Genomic DNA, 15,973 nt, shown 5'->3' with positions numbered 1-15,973 from the left:
GTCTAACTTTTCTGCCTTAAATGATTGGAAAGATATTCTCTTAATTTTGTTATTTAAAAACATTGCCAAACTCTATGAGCTAGGCATTCATTATATTCTACTTTCATATGAATTTGAAATTTCAGCAATGGAAAGCCTGAAAAAAGATTGCCAAGCTGTGTCTAGATGTGTCTTTTCCCATTGTCTTTGCTGGAATGTGGTGGACTCTATCAGCAGCATGCACAGCTCTTCCACTTGGGCTATTTCTTCTGTCATTATTTGTTGTTTCTGTTCCATTGACCTCATCTTTGTCCATCAGGGTCTCTTGAATCTCTGTTGTACATCTTCTGCATTCTCAGAGAGAGAGAGAGAGAGAGAGAGCACGCACACAAGCCAGGAGAGGGGAGAGTATTTTTAGCAAACTCCCCACTGAGCGTGGAGCCTGATGCAGGGCTTGATACCACCACACGGAGATCATGACCTGTGCCAGAGTCAAGAGTTGGATGCTTAACTGACTGAGCCACCCAGGCACCCCTTTTGCATTTTCTTCTGTCTTACTGTTGTCTTTGTGTTCTTTACAACTCTACCTTGGCAGAACTTCCCTATCTTTAAATACTGTTTACTTGAGTTTCTACAGTGCTGATTCCTTTTCCTGTTTTCAGTGTTAATTTTAACTCTACTAATGCTGATTCACTTTCCTCATGATAATTCTTTGATGTATTTATTTCCTTTTTCACCTCTGTTTTTCTCTCCATATTTCTGTTCTTGTTTCATAGAGGCTGCTTTACTTTGTGCTGTGCTGATGATATACCTTTCTTGATGTTTTCTGTGCTATCTTACTTTAGAAATATCAGAGATGTATAGTTCTTATAAGCCTTCTGAGGATTCCATTTTGTTTCCCAAACTCTATACAATCCTTCTCATTTACTGTTAGAATTGTTCTTCCTTATCCTCAAATGAGGCAGGCCTATGCAGACTTTCAAACTAAGTGATCATTTATGAGAGCACCTGGATTGGTCTAGCATGGTCTTCTTTCTAGTCCTCACTCACTGGTTCTTTGATAGGCTCAATCCTTAGAGTATACAGAGAACTACATTCCCCAGCATGCATTGCTACCTTCCCTCTTCCTGTCCTGGCCTGTCTGTTGCTGATTGTGATCTGTCATTGCCTAGGGACTCTACACCTGCCTCATTATCTCCCAGATTATCATCTCTAAATGATGGTGGTATAGAGGGGAGGGAGGGACAGGGTTGAAGTGTGGGAGTCATGGAGGAAGCATGTCTTGATTGCCTAGGCAAGCAGATCTCTCTTTTTTTTTTTTTCTTAGTGCTTTTTAAGCTTTCCTAATTATTCTAGAGGAAATTTACTACTTGTGTTTTATGTGTGTGTGTGTGTGTGTGTGTTTTTAAGTAATACTCCTGTACTGATGAGATAGCTGTCTAGTATTTAAGATCTGAATCCAACTCTCAGTCCCCAAGAAGTTGTTGGTCAGCAGGACAGGTGTATGAAGTCTCCTTCTGCCTTTCTCAGGGCAGATTCTGATGTCTTAAAGCTTGAGTTGGTTTTTCTTATTCCAGCCCCATCTGCCTTATCATTTATAGGATTCCTCCCAAGTCTGGTCTTAAGCTGATCTTTCAGCCTTTGGTTCTTAGTATTGTGAGTTTTCACCTTTTTGAAAAATGACATCAAGAACTGATAACATAGATGCCATTTTGCCATTAAAAAATTCGGTAAAGCACACATATTAAAACATTTACTGTCTTAACCATTTTTAAGTATATAGCCCAGTAGAGTGTTGAGGACATCCATATTATTGTGTAACCCACCTCTAGAACTCTATCTGGTGAAATAAACTCCATACCCATTAAACATTAGCTTCCCATGCCCCCCAGCCCCTTGCAACCACCATCCATTCTGATTTCTGTCTCCCTTTTAGCCATTTCTTAGTTCTTAACTTTTAGGAGGTTGTAAAATGCAGGTTCCTTTTGAAATTTACTGTCTATGAAAATTGTAATATTCATTCATTTTGGCACAGATTTATTGAGTGCATACTCTTTGCCAGGCCATATTCTAGTTTCTGGACATTAAGCCATGAGCAAGGGCAGTATTGTCTTTGCTATCAGGAGCAGATCTTCTAGGGAGGACAGAAACACAATAGACCAACACATGAACAGGGTGAGTTCAGATAGCGCTGAGTGCTGTGAAGACCATAAACTGACTGATGGGACCGAGAGCGCCTTTGTGGCAATGCCTTGGCTGAGGAGGTCCCAGGGGGCTTCTCTGAACAAGTGATATTTGAGGCAACCCCTGGATTTATGCAGGAGACCTCTCCCCCACGCAGAAGAACTGGAGGGGTGGCATTCTGAGCAGAAGGAACGGCACGTGTGAAGCAGGACTTGGATGTCCTGTAACACGTGTGTAACAAACTTGGATCGCTTGAAGAATGGAAAAACTACCAGCGTGACTTGAGCACAGTGAGCAGTGAGGAGAAGGGGAAGTAAGACCAGGAAGTCATGCAAGCCAGGCAGTTATATTGTATTCCAACTGTTGTGAGAAGCCACTTGAGACTTTTCAGCCACAGCTATGTGATCTAACACTTTTTTTGTGTTTTTTCTTTCTTTCTTTTTTAAGATTATTTGTTTGTAATGGGTACCTGGGTGGCTCAGTGGTTGAGCATTTGCCTTTGGCTCAGGGCATGATCCCAGGGACCTGGGATGAGTACTGCATCACGCTCCCCCACAGGGAGCCTGCTTCTCCCTCTGCCTGTGTCTCTGCCTCTCTCTCTCTGTCTCTCATGAATAAATAAAATGTTTTTTTAAAGAAAGATTATTTATTTATTTGAACGAAATGGAGGTGGAGGGGAGAGGGTACAGAGAGAGAGGGAGAAGCAGACTCCCCACTGAGCAGAGAGCCTGATGTGGGCTCAGTCTCAGGATCCTGAGGTCATGACCTGAGCTGAAGGCAGACACTTAACCAACTGAACCACCCAGATGTCTGAACACCTGATGTTTTTTTAAAAAAATTTCTGCCTGAAAATATGCTTATATTGAGAGTACCATACACACTGACACATTGACATACACAGCTTTTTCCTCTGCCTCTGTTATTTTGTTTCCATCAACCAGAGTCTCCCATGGTGCCAAAATTCTGGGATACTTGTAGATTTTTCTTTGAGTAACAATAATGAAAAGGCTAATGGAGGGACACCTGGGTGGTTCAGTGGTTGAGCATCTGCCGTTGACTCAGGGTGTGATCCCGGAGTCCTGGGATCGAGTCCCTCATCAGGCTTCCTGCATGGAGCCTGCTTCTCCCTCTGCCTATGTCTCTCCCTCTCCCTCTCTGTGTTTCTCATAAATAAATAAAATTTTTAAAAATCTTTAAAAAAAAAAGAAAAGGCTTAATGGATATGACTACCTTACTGATGGAACTTTAGAGACCCTGCAAGGTTGAGTTCCAGTTCATGTAAGGCCGTATCCACTACAGCCTCCCTTTTTTTCATCCCTTATTCCTGCTTTTAGATGGAGAACCGAGTCTGGGGTGGGGGGCAATTGAGTTTGTTATTCTAATGGTGGAATTGGTAAAGGAATTCCTTGTGATTACTCCTGTCCCCACTAGTGAACATATATAGATATTCCATAATAATACCTGACTCCTAAATAAAGAGTATTAGAGTTAAAAAAAAAAAAAAAGTATTTTCCCTAAGGGTTGAGGGATGATTAGAAACATGCTTTTGGTTTATCAGACTGGTGTTTATAAAAATTTTTCTTGCTAGAATGGAATGAGCACCTGTCTTTAGTGATGGGGCTTCCTGACTTTTCCCACAGCAGCCATATCTCCTGGCAGAGGTGGGGGCTACGTGGTGCAGGCAACTTTTCAGAATTGTGATCATAACGTCAACTGTAATTTATACCACAGTTTGAGGGGCACCGGGTGGCTCAGTCAGTTGGGCGTCTCCCTTCAGCTCAGGTCGTGATCTTGGGGTCCCAGGATCGAGTCCCAAGTTGGGCTCCCTGCTCCATGGGGAGTCTGCTTCTCCCTCTCCCTCTGTCCCTTCTTCTCGCTTGTGCTTTCTCTCTTTCTCTCTCTCTCTCTCTCTCTCTCCCCCAAATAAATAAATAAAATCTAAAAAAAAAAAATCCCAAAAGTCACAATTTGAGCACCCCATTGTTGATAAAATTTGACTTATAATGTTTTAATTATATTTTCATTTTTTTATTTCATTAATTTTATTTATATTTTCATATAAATATTTTTTCTTTAAAAAACTTAAGAAAAACACTTTTAAGAAAATCTGGCTTTGGTGAATGCGATCTTTTTTTTTTTTTTTTTTTTTTTTTTTGATGGTGGGGGCGATGTCCAAGGATGGGGAAAGAAATAGCCCATAATGATTCTGACTGCCATTACACAGAAACTAGTTTATAAATAGATCCATGTCTACACTTGGGAACCTCATTCAGAACAAGCCCACTTAGGTTTACCACCATCCACTTCAAACTGGGCCCATTTCAGGTCCATCTCCATATATAGTGAGGCACAAATATTTCTTGAGCTGTAAATGTTTAAATTGGAAAATACTTGGCATCATTCTAGGTCTTTATTGCAGAGAACATCCTGGGATGGCACGGGCCCAAGTCACATTCCACAGAGCAGCTGAAAAATGGGACACTTGGCTCTTTGCCATCAGCCAGTGCCAACATAACCTGGGCGATTTTACCAAACTCCACTGAAGATGAGCAAAGCTTGCAGCCCGAGCCAGAGGTAAGCGAGCCGTTAGTTCTCTCTTAGCACTTGTGTGGCTTGTATTCTCGCTTGTTCAGAAATGTAGTGATCATATTTGTAACTTGCTCATCTCTTTGTTTTAAGAAGAGACAAATTATAAAATGGAAGCATTGCCTGGAGAGAGACAAAATCAGCTCTGTGCACGCCTGGCACTTCTGTTCTTGTGTCTGGCAGCTGCCGTGGGGGAAATGTGATCCTACCAATGAGGAAGCTCCTATTTTCATTGAAATGGGAGTCATTTTAACTTCAAGTGGGAGAAATTCAAATGCACCCATTAAAATGATGCCTGTTGACATGATGGGAGCAGTTACAATATATTATGTCGCTCCCCTGAATAATGGCTTCTTCATGTGGTTCGTGCTAACATCAGCTCCCGCCTCACATGCTCGACCCCTGCATGCTCCAGAACCAGGCCAGCGTCCCCCGGGCAGTGGCTGAGACTCCTGGGCGTCCCCTCCGGCCGCAGGGGCAGCTGCCCCGCCTCGGCAGGCTCCGCGGACTGTCCTCTGCCCACACGACTCTCCCGACTGACCGTGCTTCCAAGTGGCAGCTCGAAGGAAGCCAAACGCTGCGTTTCCTTTTGTTGATTTTACTTTGTGCCTCGAGGGAACTTGTTTTCCATTTTTCTTTGGATGCGCACAGTCTATCGACGTGCCCTTGTGAACGGGGCTGGGAGGTACCCAAAGACGTGTTAAAGGTTGTACTTAATGCTGACTAAAGTCACTTAGCCTGAGAAATGTAGGGCCCTCGTGAAATAAATCTGTTGAGGATGGTTGAGAGCCCCAAGGCAGCTTCTTGGATCAAACGGTCGTGGTCATCGATTGAAAATGTTTTCCAAGCTTCCCATGATGATATTCTGGAACAGGAGCTCAGTAGCGTGGCTCCTCTGAGACAGCATCAGCCTGCCTACAGATATTTCTTGGCATCTATAAGGTGTCTTCGCAGGGTATGAAACGAACAAAGGATGTTGAGATTCTCCGAGGCACTTTCCTTTACCTGTACCAGGAGTTTCAGGTTGAAAACACTTGGCAGCTGATACGTAAGGTCAACTGGGAAGTAAGTTGGCAATGGTGGGAGCCCTGCCGTCCTACTGTTCTTCTGAGAGCCTTGGGTGAGGTGGCAGTTCAGGCTGCTGAAAGGTTGAAAACTATACTGTCCATCATTTCCCTGGCAAAGAACCTGTGGGGGTTCATGTCATTATAAATATATTTAAAGTCTTGCTCTAGGAAAAAGTTAAGGATAGGGAAGGAAGTTATTAGGTCTTTGGTAACAATTTTTCAGGGCCTCCTTCCCAGCAGCATTCTTGGGCAAAACCTAACAGCCATAACCTAATAAGCATACTTATTAGGGCTGGTGGTCTTCCTCATTCTGTGACTCCTCCTTCCTGTTTCTTCTGCTTTTCCCTGAGAGTGCTTTCTATAACAAAGAAGCTTGAGAGGCCAGATCTGTCCTTTTTTTTTTTTTTTTTTTAAAGGTTTTTTATTTACTCATGAGAGACACAGAGAGAGGGGCAGAGACACAGGCAGAGGGAGAAGCAGGCTCCCTGAGGGGAACCCGGTGTGGGACTCAATCCCAGAACCCTGGGATCATGATCTGAGCCGAAGGCAAACAAACGCTCAACCACTGAGCCACCCAGGCGTCCCCAGGTCTGTCCTTTTTACTTAAAATTGCTGCCCCGCTCCCCACTCCCCGCCCCCCTCCCAGGCCTGACCAGTCACCAGCATCAGCAGAAGAGTATATAATTGTTCACGAGAAGTAACTAGCTCCCAAGTTCAACTTTTTAAAAATACTTTGAAGGGGAAGAACGAGGGAGACCATTTTTCCCCCTATGTTAGGAACACCATTAGTTTCTAGTTGTATTACCTTTGTTCTGGTCAGAGAAGTGTCATGTATTGGTGGGTTAAGTCCTTGCTCGAGGCAGTGAGGACTTATGGGGCATGATGATGTTTTGATGGTTTTCTGAGAAGGGAGAGTTCGAGACTCCTTTCATTTTTTTTTCCAGGGACAGCTCTGGTAGATGATTCTCACAACCCTCACAACTAAGGTTGGTTGGATACTATTTTTGCTGTAGGACATTGTGCTTTGTCACTTTTTCTTTTCTTTTTACTTTTCTCTTGTTTTCTTTTTCTTCTCTCTCTCTCTTTTGTCTGAAGGATGGAAGAAGCTAGCAATATTGACCCAATAGCTTTCCTGTCAGGAAAAGGAAAATGTTTTCATTGCCCCCTTTTTGTACGATTTGGAGAAATGACCCAAGAAGGAATGAAGTGAGATTATGAGAAGCTGAAAATTTCTTATGAGAATGTTCCTTAACCCTTTGATATAGAGAATAGAGTTATTATGGAAATGATCACCAGGGAAACTCAGGATTGTGGTTACTGTGGTACTTTGAGTAAACCATTTTTTTCTGGGTTGTTGCTTTGATTGTGTTAAGTCTTTAGAGGCAATAATTAGGGTATAAAAGGTGTACCTTGCTCCCATGGATGAGTGTTTTATTTATTTAAAAATATAGGGGGATCCCTGGGTGGCTGGGGATCCCTGGGTGGCTCAGTGGTTAAGCGCCTGCCTTCAGCCCAGGGCGTGATCCTGGAGTCCCGGGATCGAGTCCCACATCAGGCTCCCTGCATGGAGCCTGCTTCTCCCTCTGCCTGTGTCTCTGCCTCTCTCTCTCTCTCTGTGTCTCTCATGAATAAATAAATAAAATCTTTAAAAAAAAATAAAATAAAAAGATTTTAAAAAAAAGATTTTATTTATTTGTTCATGAGAGACACACAGAGGCAGAGGGAGAAACAGGCTTCTCGCAAGGAGCACAATGTAGAACTCAATCCCAGGATCCCGGGGTCAAACTCTGAGGCAAGGCAGACGCTCAACCACTGAGCCACCCAGGTGCCCCTGGATGTGTGTTTTAATACCACCAACTAGTTAACTCAATCCAGTTCACTGGACACAGACCAGGGGTCCTGCAATTCAATTCAACTCCAACATTGTCTACCTGTGGAGAGCTTCAGATCCTGCAGATTAAGGGCTCAGCCCCGCAAGACTGTCTTGTCCCCCCCACCCCCGCCCCACCTTCAGCCAATCACAAGTCCAGGCCACCTGTGCTTCTGACCAACTGGCTATAGATCAGAGGTTCTCACATCCCTCTCCGTGGGTTTGAATAATTTGTCAGAGTGGCTCACAGAACTCAGAGAAACATTTACCAGTTTATTATAAAAGCTTATAATTCAGGAACAGATGGAAGAGATGCATGGGGAAGGTGTGGGAGCTTCTGTGCCGTCCCCAGAACCTCCCTTCCAGCACCTCCACATGTTCACCCACCTGGAAGCTCTGTCAACCCTGTTGTTTTGGGGTTTTATGGAAGCTTCATTCCATGGGCGTGATTAAATCTTTGGTGATGGAACTCAACCTCCAGCCCTTCTCCCCTCCTTGGAAGTCATGGAGTGGGACTTTCAGTCCCATCCCTCCAATCCCTGGGTTAGTGCCACTGGAGACAGTCACCATCCTTAGGTAACCTAGGGGCTTCCAGAGGTCACTCATCAACATAAAAGACACCTTTATCTTTCTTTCTCATCCCTTCAGGAATTCCAAGAGTTTGTGCCAGGAGCTTTGTGCCAGGAATGGGGACAAAACCAAATACCTATTTCTTGTTAGAAATCTCAGTGTCACACTCCCCTCCCCTAGTTGTGGCTTTACTGTAAAACATCTTATAGATACCTGGAAAATTAATGCATTTTCAAGCTTCGTCTGTTTAATTCCCAGCTGAATAAAACTCAAAGACCAGTGTGTATTTAATACATGAGTTAGAGTAGAACTGTGGTTGGCTCTATTATCAAATGCAGTGATCTTAAAATTTTATTCTGCTGGGGCTAGAACTAAGTACATGTGAAAATGAAATATTCTTCCATAATGAAATGAGTTAGGATCTTGGTTTTACCCATTAGCAGAACAATTTTTCAACTCTCTCAGCACTGTTTGAAATTTAAATTTAAACAGACAAGGAGTTTTGTTGTGCTGTCTTGGGGGAAGAATGCTTTGTAACAGGACGGGGAGAACTGTGATGGGGAGATACTGGGATTGGCTCTCTTAACCTTCATTCCACCCTCCTGATGGGAACCCTAACAACTACATGTCCCCAAATTTCTTACAGTTGGATTTTTGAGTGCATGACAGGTCTCATAAACGCATTTGTGTGAGATTGGGAGCCTAAGCTGAGACCAAGTTTCTTTTGCTGGGGCTGCTGGTGGGCAAGGTCATGAGGATGTGGGTGTTCCGAGGCCGCTGTGGGGGCCATGTGCATTGTCCTGGGGCCTCAGGCCCACCTGCATGGGCCTGACAAGCTGCAGGACTGGCAGCAGCAGCCACTTCCCGGCATGGGGCTTGTGTCTCTACAGTGGTGTGTCCTTGAAATAAAGAAGGAGAACTTTGCTTTCCCCACACCTTTCAGAGATGATGTCAGCACCTAATTCCCATATCCAGTCCCTTTCTGATTGAAATACCTAGTGTGGTTTCTGTTTCCTGCTGTGGATCAAGACTGGTTGTGCTATTGGAATCGGAAAAGCCAAGGGCGACATGTAGACAGTCACGAATTATGACCATCTATACCTACCTTTCTGGAGGGACCAAACCTTAATAGTTTTAAAAGTCAGTTTTATTGAGGTATAATTCATGAATAATAAAAGTCATCCTTTTAAAACACAATTTTATCACTTTTAAGTGAGTTAAAATACAGACTAATTCTGTCACTTTCCAAAATTCCTTTGTGTTCCTTTATAGTTAAGCCCCTCCCCCTATCCCATGGCAGTCCTTATCTGATTTCTGTCTATTGTAGCTTTGCCTTTTCTGGAATGCCATTTATATGAAATCATACAGTATGTAGCCTTTTGAGTTGGACTTCTTTTTTTTTTAGATTTTTATTTATTTATTCATGAGAGACACAGAGAGAGGCAGAGACACAGGCAGAGGGAGAAGCAGGCTCCATGTGGGGAGTCCAATGTAGGACTCGATCCCAGGACCCTGGGATCATGACCTGAGCCAAAGGCAGATGCTCAACCACTGAGCCACCCAGGTGCCTCGAGTCTGGCTGCTTTTGTTTAGCAGAATGCATTTGAGACTCACCCATATTGTTGTGTTAGCCAGTGGTTCAGGCCTTTGTACTGGTGAATAGTGTCCGTTGGATTCAGAGTTTGTTATCCATTCGCCAGTTGAACCTTTGGTAAACTTAACTTACCCACATTCCCCATGGATAAAATAGAAAAAGGGAAGCACTTAAAAATCATGTTGTATTAATCATTTAAGGTCCATATTTGGTGCCCAAATACCTACCTCCAGCAAGGAGGGGGAAGATGGAGGATGAGTACTATTTCTCTCCCTATTGGAGACCTTGAGGAAGGGTTTTTAAGCTTGTGCCTTAAAAGCATGCTGTCAGTGGGGTGCCTGGGTGGCTCAGTTGGTTTAACATCTGACTCTTGGTTTCAACTCAGGTCATGATCTTATGAATTGTTGTATCCGAGCCCTGCATTGGGCTCCGCACTCACTGGAGAGTCTGCTTGAAGATTCTCTCCCTCTTTTCCCTGCCCCCACTCGTTCTAGCTCACTCTAAAATAAATAAATCTTTTTTTTTTTTTAAGATTATTTATTTGACAGAGTGCGCGCATAGGCAGGAGGAGTGGGAGAGGGAGAAGCAGGCTTTCTACTGAACAGAGAACCTGACACTGGGCTTGATCTCAGGACCTTGAGATCATGACTTGAGCTGAAGGCAGCCACATACTCAATTGAGTCACCCAGGCATCCCTAAAATCAATCTTACCACCACCACCACCACTACACTGTTAGTTCCTGTCAACCCCTGGGTTGATTGTTCCTTTATATACATTGCCTGGATAATTGTCTGAACTACAGTGGCAACAAGAGTATCAAGAGACCACATATTCTACACCCCCCAGAATCTAACATGTTCAGAAAGACTTCTCATAATGTCTCTAAGTACTGACCGCTAGCATTTAGCCAAATGGGCTAGCTAGGAAATTGCAAAATTGATTTTTTAAGTAAGCATGTCATAGTCTCTCCCCCTCTTCCACAAGGGAGAAGATTGTTTTACAAATAAAGGAGAGAGACAGATATAAAAGATTCAGCTGAATTTTTCCTCAAGAAGAATTTCCATGCCCTTGGTGGATTCATCATTTTAGCACTGAAGTTTTGAGCGACTTGACACAGAATGCTGTCAGTTTGAAATCCTCTGACATTCAAATTGAAGCCTGGCCAGTTTAATCCCCTCAACCCATTTTTATCATCTATTCTTTATCTCCATGATACATAAATGTATAGGTAGATGTAACTGAGACTATTTATCAGGCATTGGATAGTGGCAGATTTTGGAAGATAAAGTAATATGTTGTTTTGATCCTTTGGATAATTAACAAATGTTCAGTCTTATGTGTTTGTTCAAAATATGTGACACATAATTATTTGATTCTAACCATTTAATGAAAGAGTGAGACAGCTATCCCTTACAGCAATTGAAAATCACTTTATTGAATTCTTTTTTTAATTTAATTTTATTTAAATTCAATTAACAGTGTATTATTAGTTTCAGAGGTAGGGTTCAGTGATTCATCAGTTGCATGCAACACCAAGTCCCCATTACATCGCGTGCCCTCCTTAATGCCTGTCACCCAGTTACCCCATTCCCTCAGCTACCTCCCCACCTTATTGAATCGTGGTAACCCCACAAAATTTAATTTCACATGGTCACAGCAAATGGTGGTCACATTTATTAGAATTTGTTACAAGAAGTTCGTGGTGATGCAGTTCCCCTTTTGTAACCCTACATTCCATCCTGTCACAGTTTGATTGCATTTCCCTCCCAGTTGTGGTAGAACAGACTTTTTTCCTCTTTGAATCATGGCCTTTGAATCACTAAATCTTAGAAGCATTGTGACGGGTCAAATGGCTGCTCTCCAAACCGGAGAGGCTGACTAACCTGCCAGAAGTCCACAGAGCTGGCCTGTGGGGGACAAGATTGATATCTGGACTTCCTCAACCCCAAGCTAGTACCTTTCCTGTACCCCAGACTGACTCCTGTATCTGGTGGGATTCTTTCAGTTAGAGTGACTGAGAATCCATCAATTAGTGGCTCTGGCAATAAAGTTTCTCACACAGTAAGAGTTCTGCCGATAAATACTTCTGGGTCTGGTATAGGAACTCCTGAAGGCCTCAAAGAGACAGGCAGTCTGGAGGTACCTCAAAAAAATTAAAAATAGAACTACCGTATGAGCCAGAAATCTCACCTTTGTGTGTTTATCTAAAATAATTGAAACCAGGATCTCAGATGATGATGATGACTCAGAACAGCCAAGGGGTGAACATCAGTGAATGAATGAATGAATGAAGAAAATGTGGGATACACATACAATGGATTAGTATTCAGCCTTTTTTTTAAAAAAAGATTTTATTTATTTATTCATGAGAGACACAGAGAGGGAGAGAGGCAGAGACATAAGCAGAAGGGAGAAGCAGGATCCCTGTGGGGAGCCCGATGTGGGACTCAATCCCAAGACCCCAGGATCACGCCTTGAGCCAAAGGCAAATGCTCAACCACTGAGTCAGCCTTTAAAAAGAATACAGTCTTGTGGTTTGCTGCAACATGGATGACCCTTGAGAATATGATCCTGAGTGAAGGAAGCTGGTCACAGGATGAATACTGCACAATTCCATTTATACGAGGTATGTTAGTAGTTAGACTCAAATGGAAAGCAGACTGTGGGTTGCCAGGGGCAGGGAGGTGGTGGGGGGCAGAGTGAATTGAGGAGATGCTAGTCAAAGAGTTTAGAACTTCAGGCATGCAAAGTGGAAATGTTCTAGAGATCTGCTGTGCAACAACATGTATGTAGTTAATAATAATAATACTGTTATATGTGAACAGTGTATGAATCCCACAGTTCTCACTATAACCACTGAGAGCATTCTTTTTTTTTTTTTTTTTTTTTTTTCACTGAGAGCATTCTGTTTAGGTCCTGACACTAGGAACGTGCAGTGGCTTGATCATTTGGGTTTTTTTTTTTCTTCTGCTCTTCTGGCTATTCCTCGGGAAGGAAAGGAGTGCATCCATGAGGCAAATGTAGAAGATATGCCTCTTAGCTATCCAACCCTCAGGACTTATTAAAAATCCAAAAGCTCCAGGTTGTTACTTGTGCTTGAAGATGCATTGCTGTCTCTGATGTTTGCTCCGTGTCTCAGTGTACTAAGACAGTAATTATTCATCTACTCTCTTCTTTCATCGAATATTGAATTACTGTGTGCTGGACACTGAATGGGAGGACTCCTTAGCTTAGCTTAGTGGACTTTCATAACCTAGTACTAGAAACTGAATTGTGCCCCCCTCCCCTTGCAAATTCATATGTTGAAGCCCTAACCTGTGGTATCAGGGAGCTGGTGTCTTTAGGAGGCGGCTCAGGTTACTTGAGGTCATAAGGGTGCAGCCCTAATCCAGGACCCTAATTCAATGGGACTGCAGTCTTGTTAAGAAGAGGAAGAGAGGGATCCCTGGGTGGCGCAGCGGTTTGGAGCCTGCCTTTGGCCCAGGGCGCGATCCTGGAGACCCAGGATCGAATCCCACGTCGGGCTCCCGGTGCATGGAGCCTGCTTCTCCCTCTGCCTGTGTCTCTGCCTCTCTCTCTCTCTCTGTGACTATCATAAATAAATAAATAAATAATAAATAAATAAATAAATAAATAAATAAATAAATAAAGAAGAGGAAGAGAGATTTGTTTCTCTCTGCCCTGTGATGACACAAGGGGGCCTTCTGCAAAGCAGGAAGAGCACTCTCACCAGAACCCAACCATGCTGGTATCCTGACCTCAGTCTTTCAGCCTCTAGAACTGTGAGAAAATAAATTCTCTTGTTTAAACCACCGTGTTCATGGTATTTTGTTAGAGCAGCCTGAGCTAACTAAGATTCTCAGCTTCTTAACTCTCTGCATATTTCACAATAGTCATAATTTTTTTGATCTCTTGAGATTAGAAGTAGGAGATCTGGTTTTTTAGCTGAATGACATTTCTAGGTTAGTGTGCCAAGACTATGCAGGTTCTGGGGGTATGCGGCTGCAAATCCACCTGTGGCCTGTAGCAATTAAGATGACCATCTGTGATATGTCATGAAAGGTGAAGACGTGTTTTTACGGTATTCAAGTGGGCAGTAGTTGTTCTGCCTCCCATGGCTGAGAGCTGCTTTTTGTTTTGCAAAAAAAACTGCACTTATTTCTGCCCTTTTTTTCTTAATAAATTGACAACAAATAGAACCATCACACACAGACCTAAGCCCTGTGTGCATTTTTCAAGGGCTCCTTGAACTTGGTTTCTGGTGTCATTAATGAGTTTGCCTACCATAAGGCATGACGGTGTGATTTCCTCTGCAACTTTGGAGGATTCATTTCAGTTTATGCTCCTTTTTCAAGGACTTGTTTCTTCTTCCATCCTACTTCTCTTTCTCTTCCTCTCTCCCTTTTTGTGGGTGATAAGCAGGTTTTATTTTCTTGATTGGGTGCTTTTTTTTTTTTTTTTTTTTTTTTTTTTTTAAGAGAGAGAGTGTGAAGGAGAGGATGGGCAGAGGGAGAAAGAGAGAATCCTAAGCAGACTCTGCACTGAGCACACATTTCCACATGAGACTCCATTTCATGACCTAGAGATAATGCATGACCTGAGCCAAAAATCAAGAGTTGGACACTTAACCAACAGAGTCACCCTGGCACCCCAAGATGTTACTTTTATAAGAGAGGTGAAATATAGCAGAAGGTCCCAAATCTACCTTCTGGGAGGCCAGTAGGGTGTGTCTCAGGACTTGTATTGGGTTTCAACACTGGAGTAAGCAGGTCTTTGGGGGTAGCCTTAGGAGTGGTCACTGCGTTGCCTCCCTTCTCTCCCCTCCCCCGGCCAGTGTGGCTTTGTGACATAAACACCCATGCTCAGAGTGTTGGGGGTGGGCAGCCACCTTGGGTTTGACAGGTGTGAGCCGGAGTCATATGAAAAAAACCAGCACCAAGTGGTATAATCTATTCTGCTCTGCAGTAGTAGTCAAAGGATTAAGTGCTTTGAACCTGGTGAATGAGTGGGCTTAAAACCCTGCTGTGTTTAGTATGGGTTTTCCCTCCTCTCTCTGCCTTCTTGTCACTGCTGTTGCTGCGAAGAGAGAAAGTCAGACCTGAACCAGAGGTGGAGAGTTGAATAGATTATAGCGATGTGGTATGATAATTTTTAGTATTCTGGTTTTGGGGTTTTTTTCCCCCTCCTGTAAACATGGCCCCAGTTTTCACAACCCACTCTACTTTTCCCCTTGCCGTCCTACTCCCATGAAATTATACCAGGAGAAATGAGCTCTTCACTATCCGCCTGGCTTACATTTTTATTTGCCCACAATGAATAACTATTCTCAAAGTGATTTATACGCTGCCTCAGATGACGTTCACTTTCCTAAGATGGAAAGTCAACGCTCAAGAGATTTATGATTCTGGGGAAAGAATGTTATGGAAGAAAAGAGTACAATCTTTTCTCACACATACTCTGGGCTTTGCCTGAATTAATCAATGAGTTCTGTATCCCTTTTGCAATTTGAATTGAATTTTGTGGATGGGTTATGGTACTGCATAGTGCAGGGGCTTCCTGGGTGCTAAATCAAGATTGTAAATTTTTAAAGTTTTTGGTGATGAAGATAGGTGTGAGCAACTAACCAGACAGAATATAGATTGTGTGTGTGTGTGTGTGTGTGTGTGTGTGCATGCGTATGCACAAGTAAGAGAGCTGTATACTAAGTCCTGGTAGTGATTTTCAGACTCTGTGGATAGAGGACTCAAACTACTGCTTCTCTAACATATTTTACCAGCAGCTGGTTGGCTGTCATTCTGTCTCTAGTCACCTCAGGATCATAGCTTTCCCAGCCCTTGAAGATATTCAAGCAACAAGAGCCACATGGTGGGCCCTGTGGTGTGACAAGTGTAGTCAGGGGTCCTGTGACATTTCATCACCACCATCTTGTTTCTCCTCCGACGGTGCACTCTCATCCCTTTCCCAAAGCCCCAGCTCCTTTTCTCTGTCATTTCCACTCCCACCCTGGACATGGGACCATCCTGATGTCACATGTGACACTCTCTATTGGCTGTGATAATCCCAGCAAGTGACCTCATTGTGAATAAGTATTAGAAGAGTGGCAGAAATACAGACACTTGGAG

At 43.2% G+C, this 15,973-nt stretch overlaps 1 protein-coding gene across 3 annotated transcripts in view; it reads left to right on the top strand.

Annotated features, from left to right (window-relative positions):
• The window catches only part of OSBPL10 (oxysterol binding protein like 10), a 295,603-nt gene that overhangs the window by 229,859 nt on the left and 49,771 nt on the right, over window positions 1-15,973 (top strand). For all 3 annotated transcript variants that reach the window (XM_072793107.1, XM_072793106.1, XM_072793108.1), the window contains one exon: window positions 4,583-4,737. In XM_072793107.1, coding sequence (XP_072649208.1) covers window positions 4,583-4,737 — 155 coding nt within the window. The remainder of the gene's footprint in view (window positions 1-4,582; window positions 4,738-15,973) is intronic.

Source organism: Canis lupus, chromosome 22 (genome assembly GCF_048164855.1).
Source record: "Canis lupus baileyi chromosome 22, mCanLup2.hap1, whole genome shotgun sequence".
In the NCBI taxonomy this organism is placed as follows: domain Eukaryota; kingdom Metazoa; phylum Chordata; class Mammalia; order Carnivora; family Canidae; genus Canis; species Canis lupus.
The sequence above is the reverse complement of the archived record's forward strand: the minus strand, read 5'-3'. Positions and strand labels throughout refer to the sequence as shown.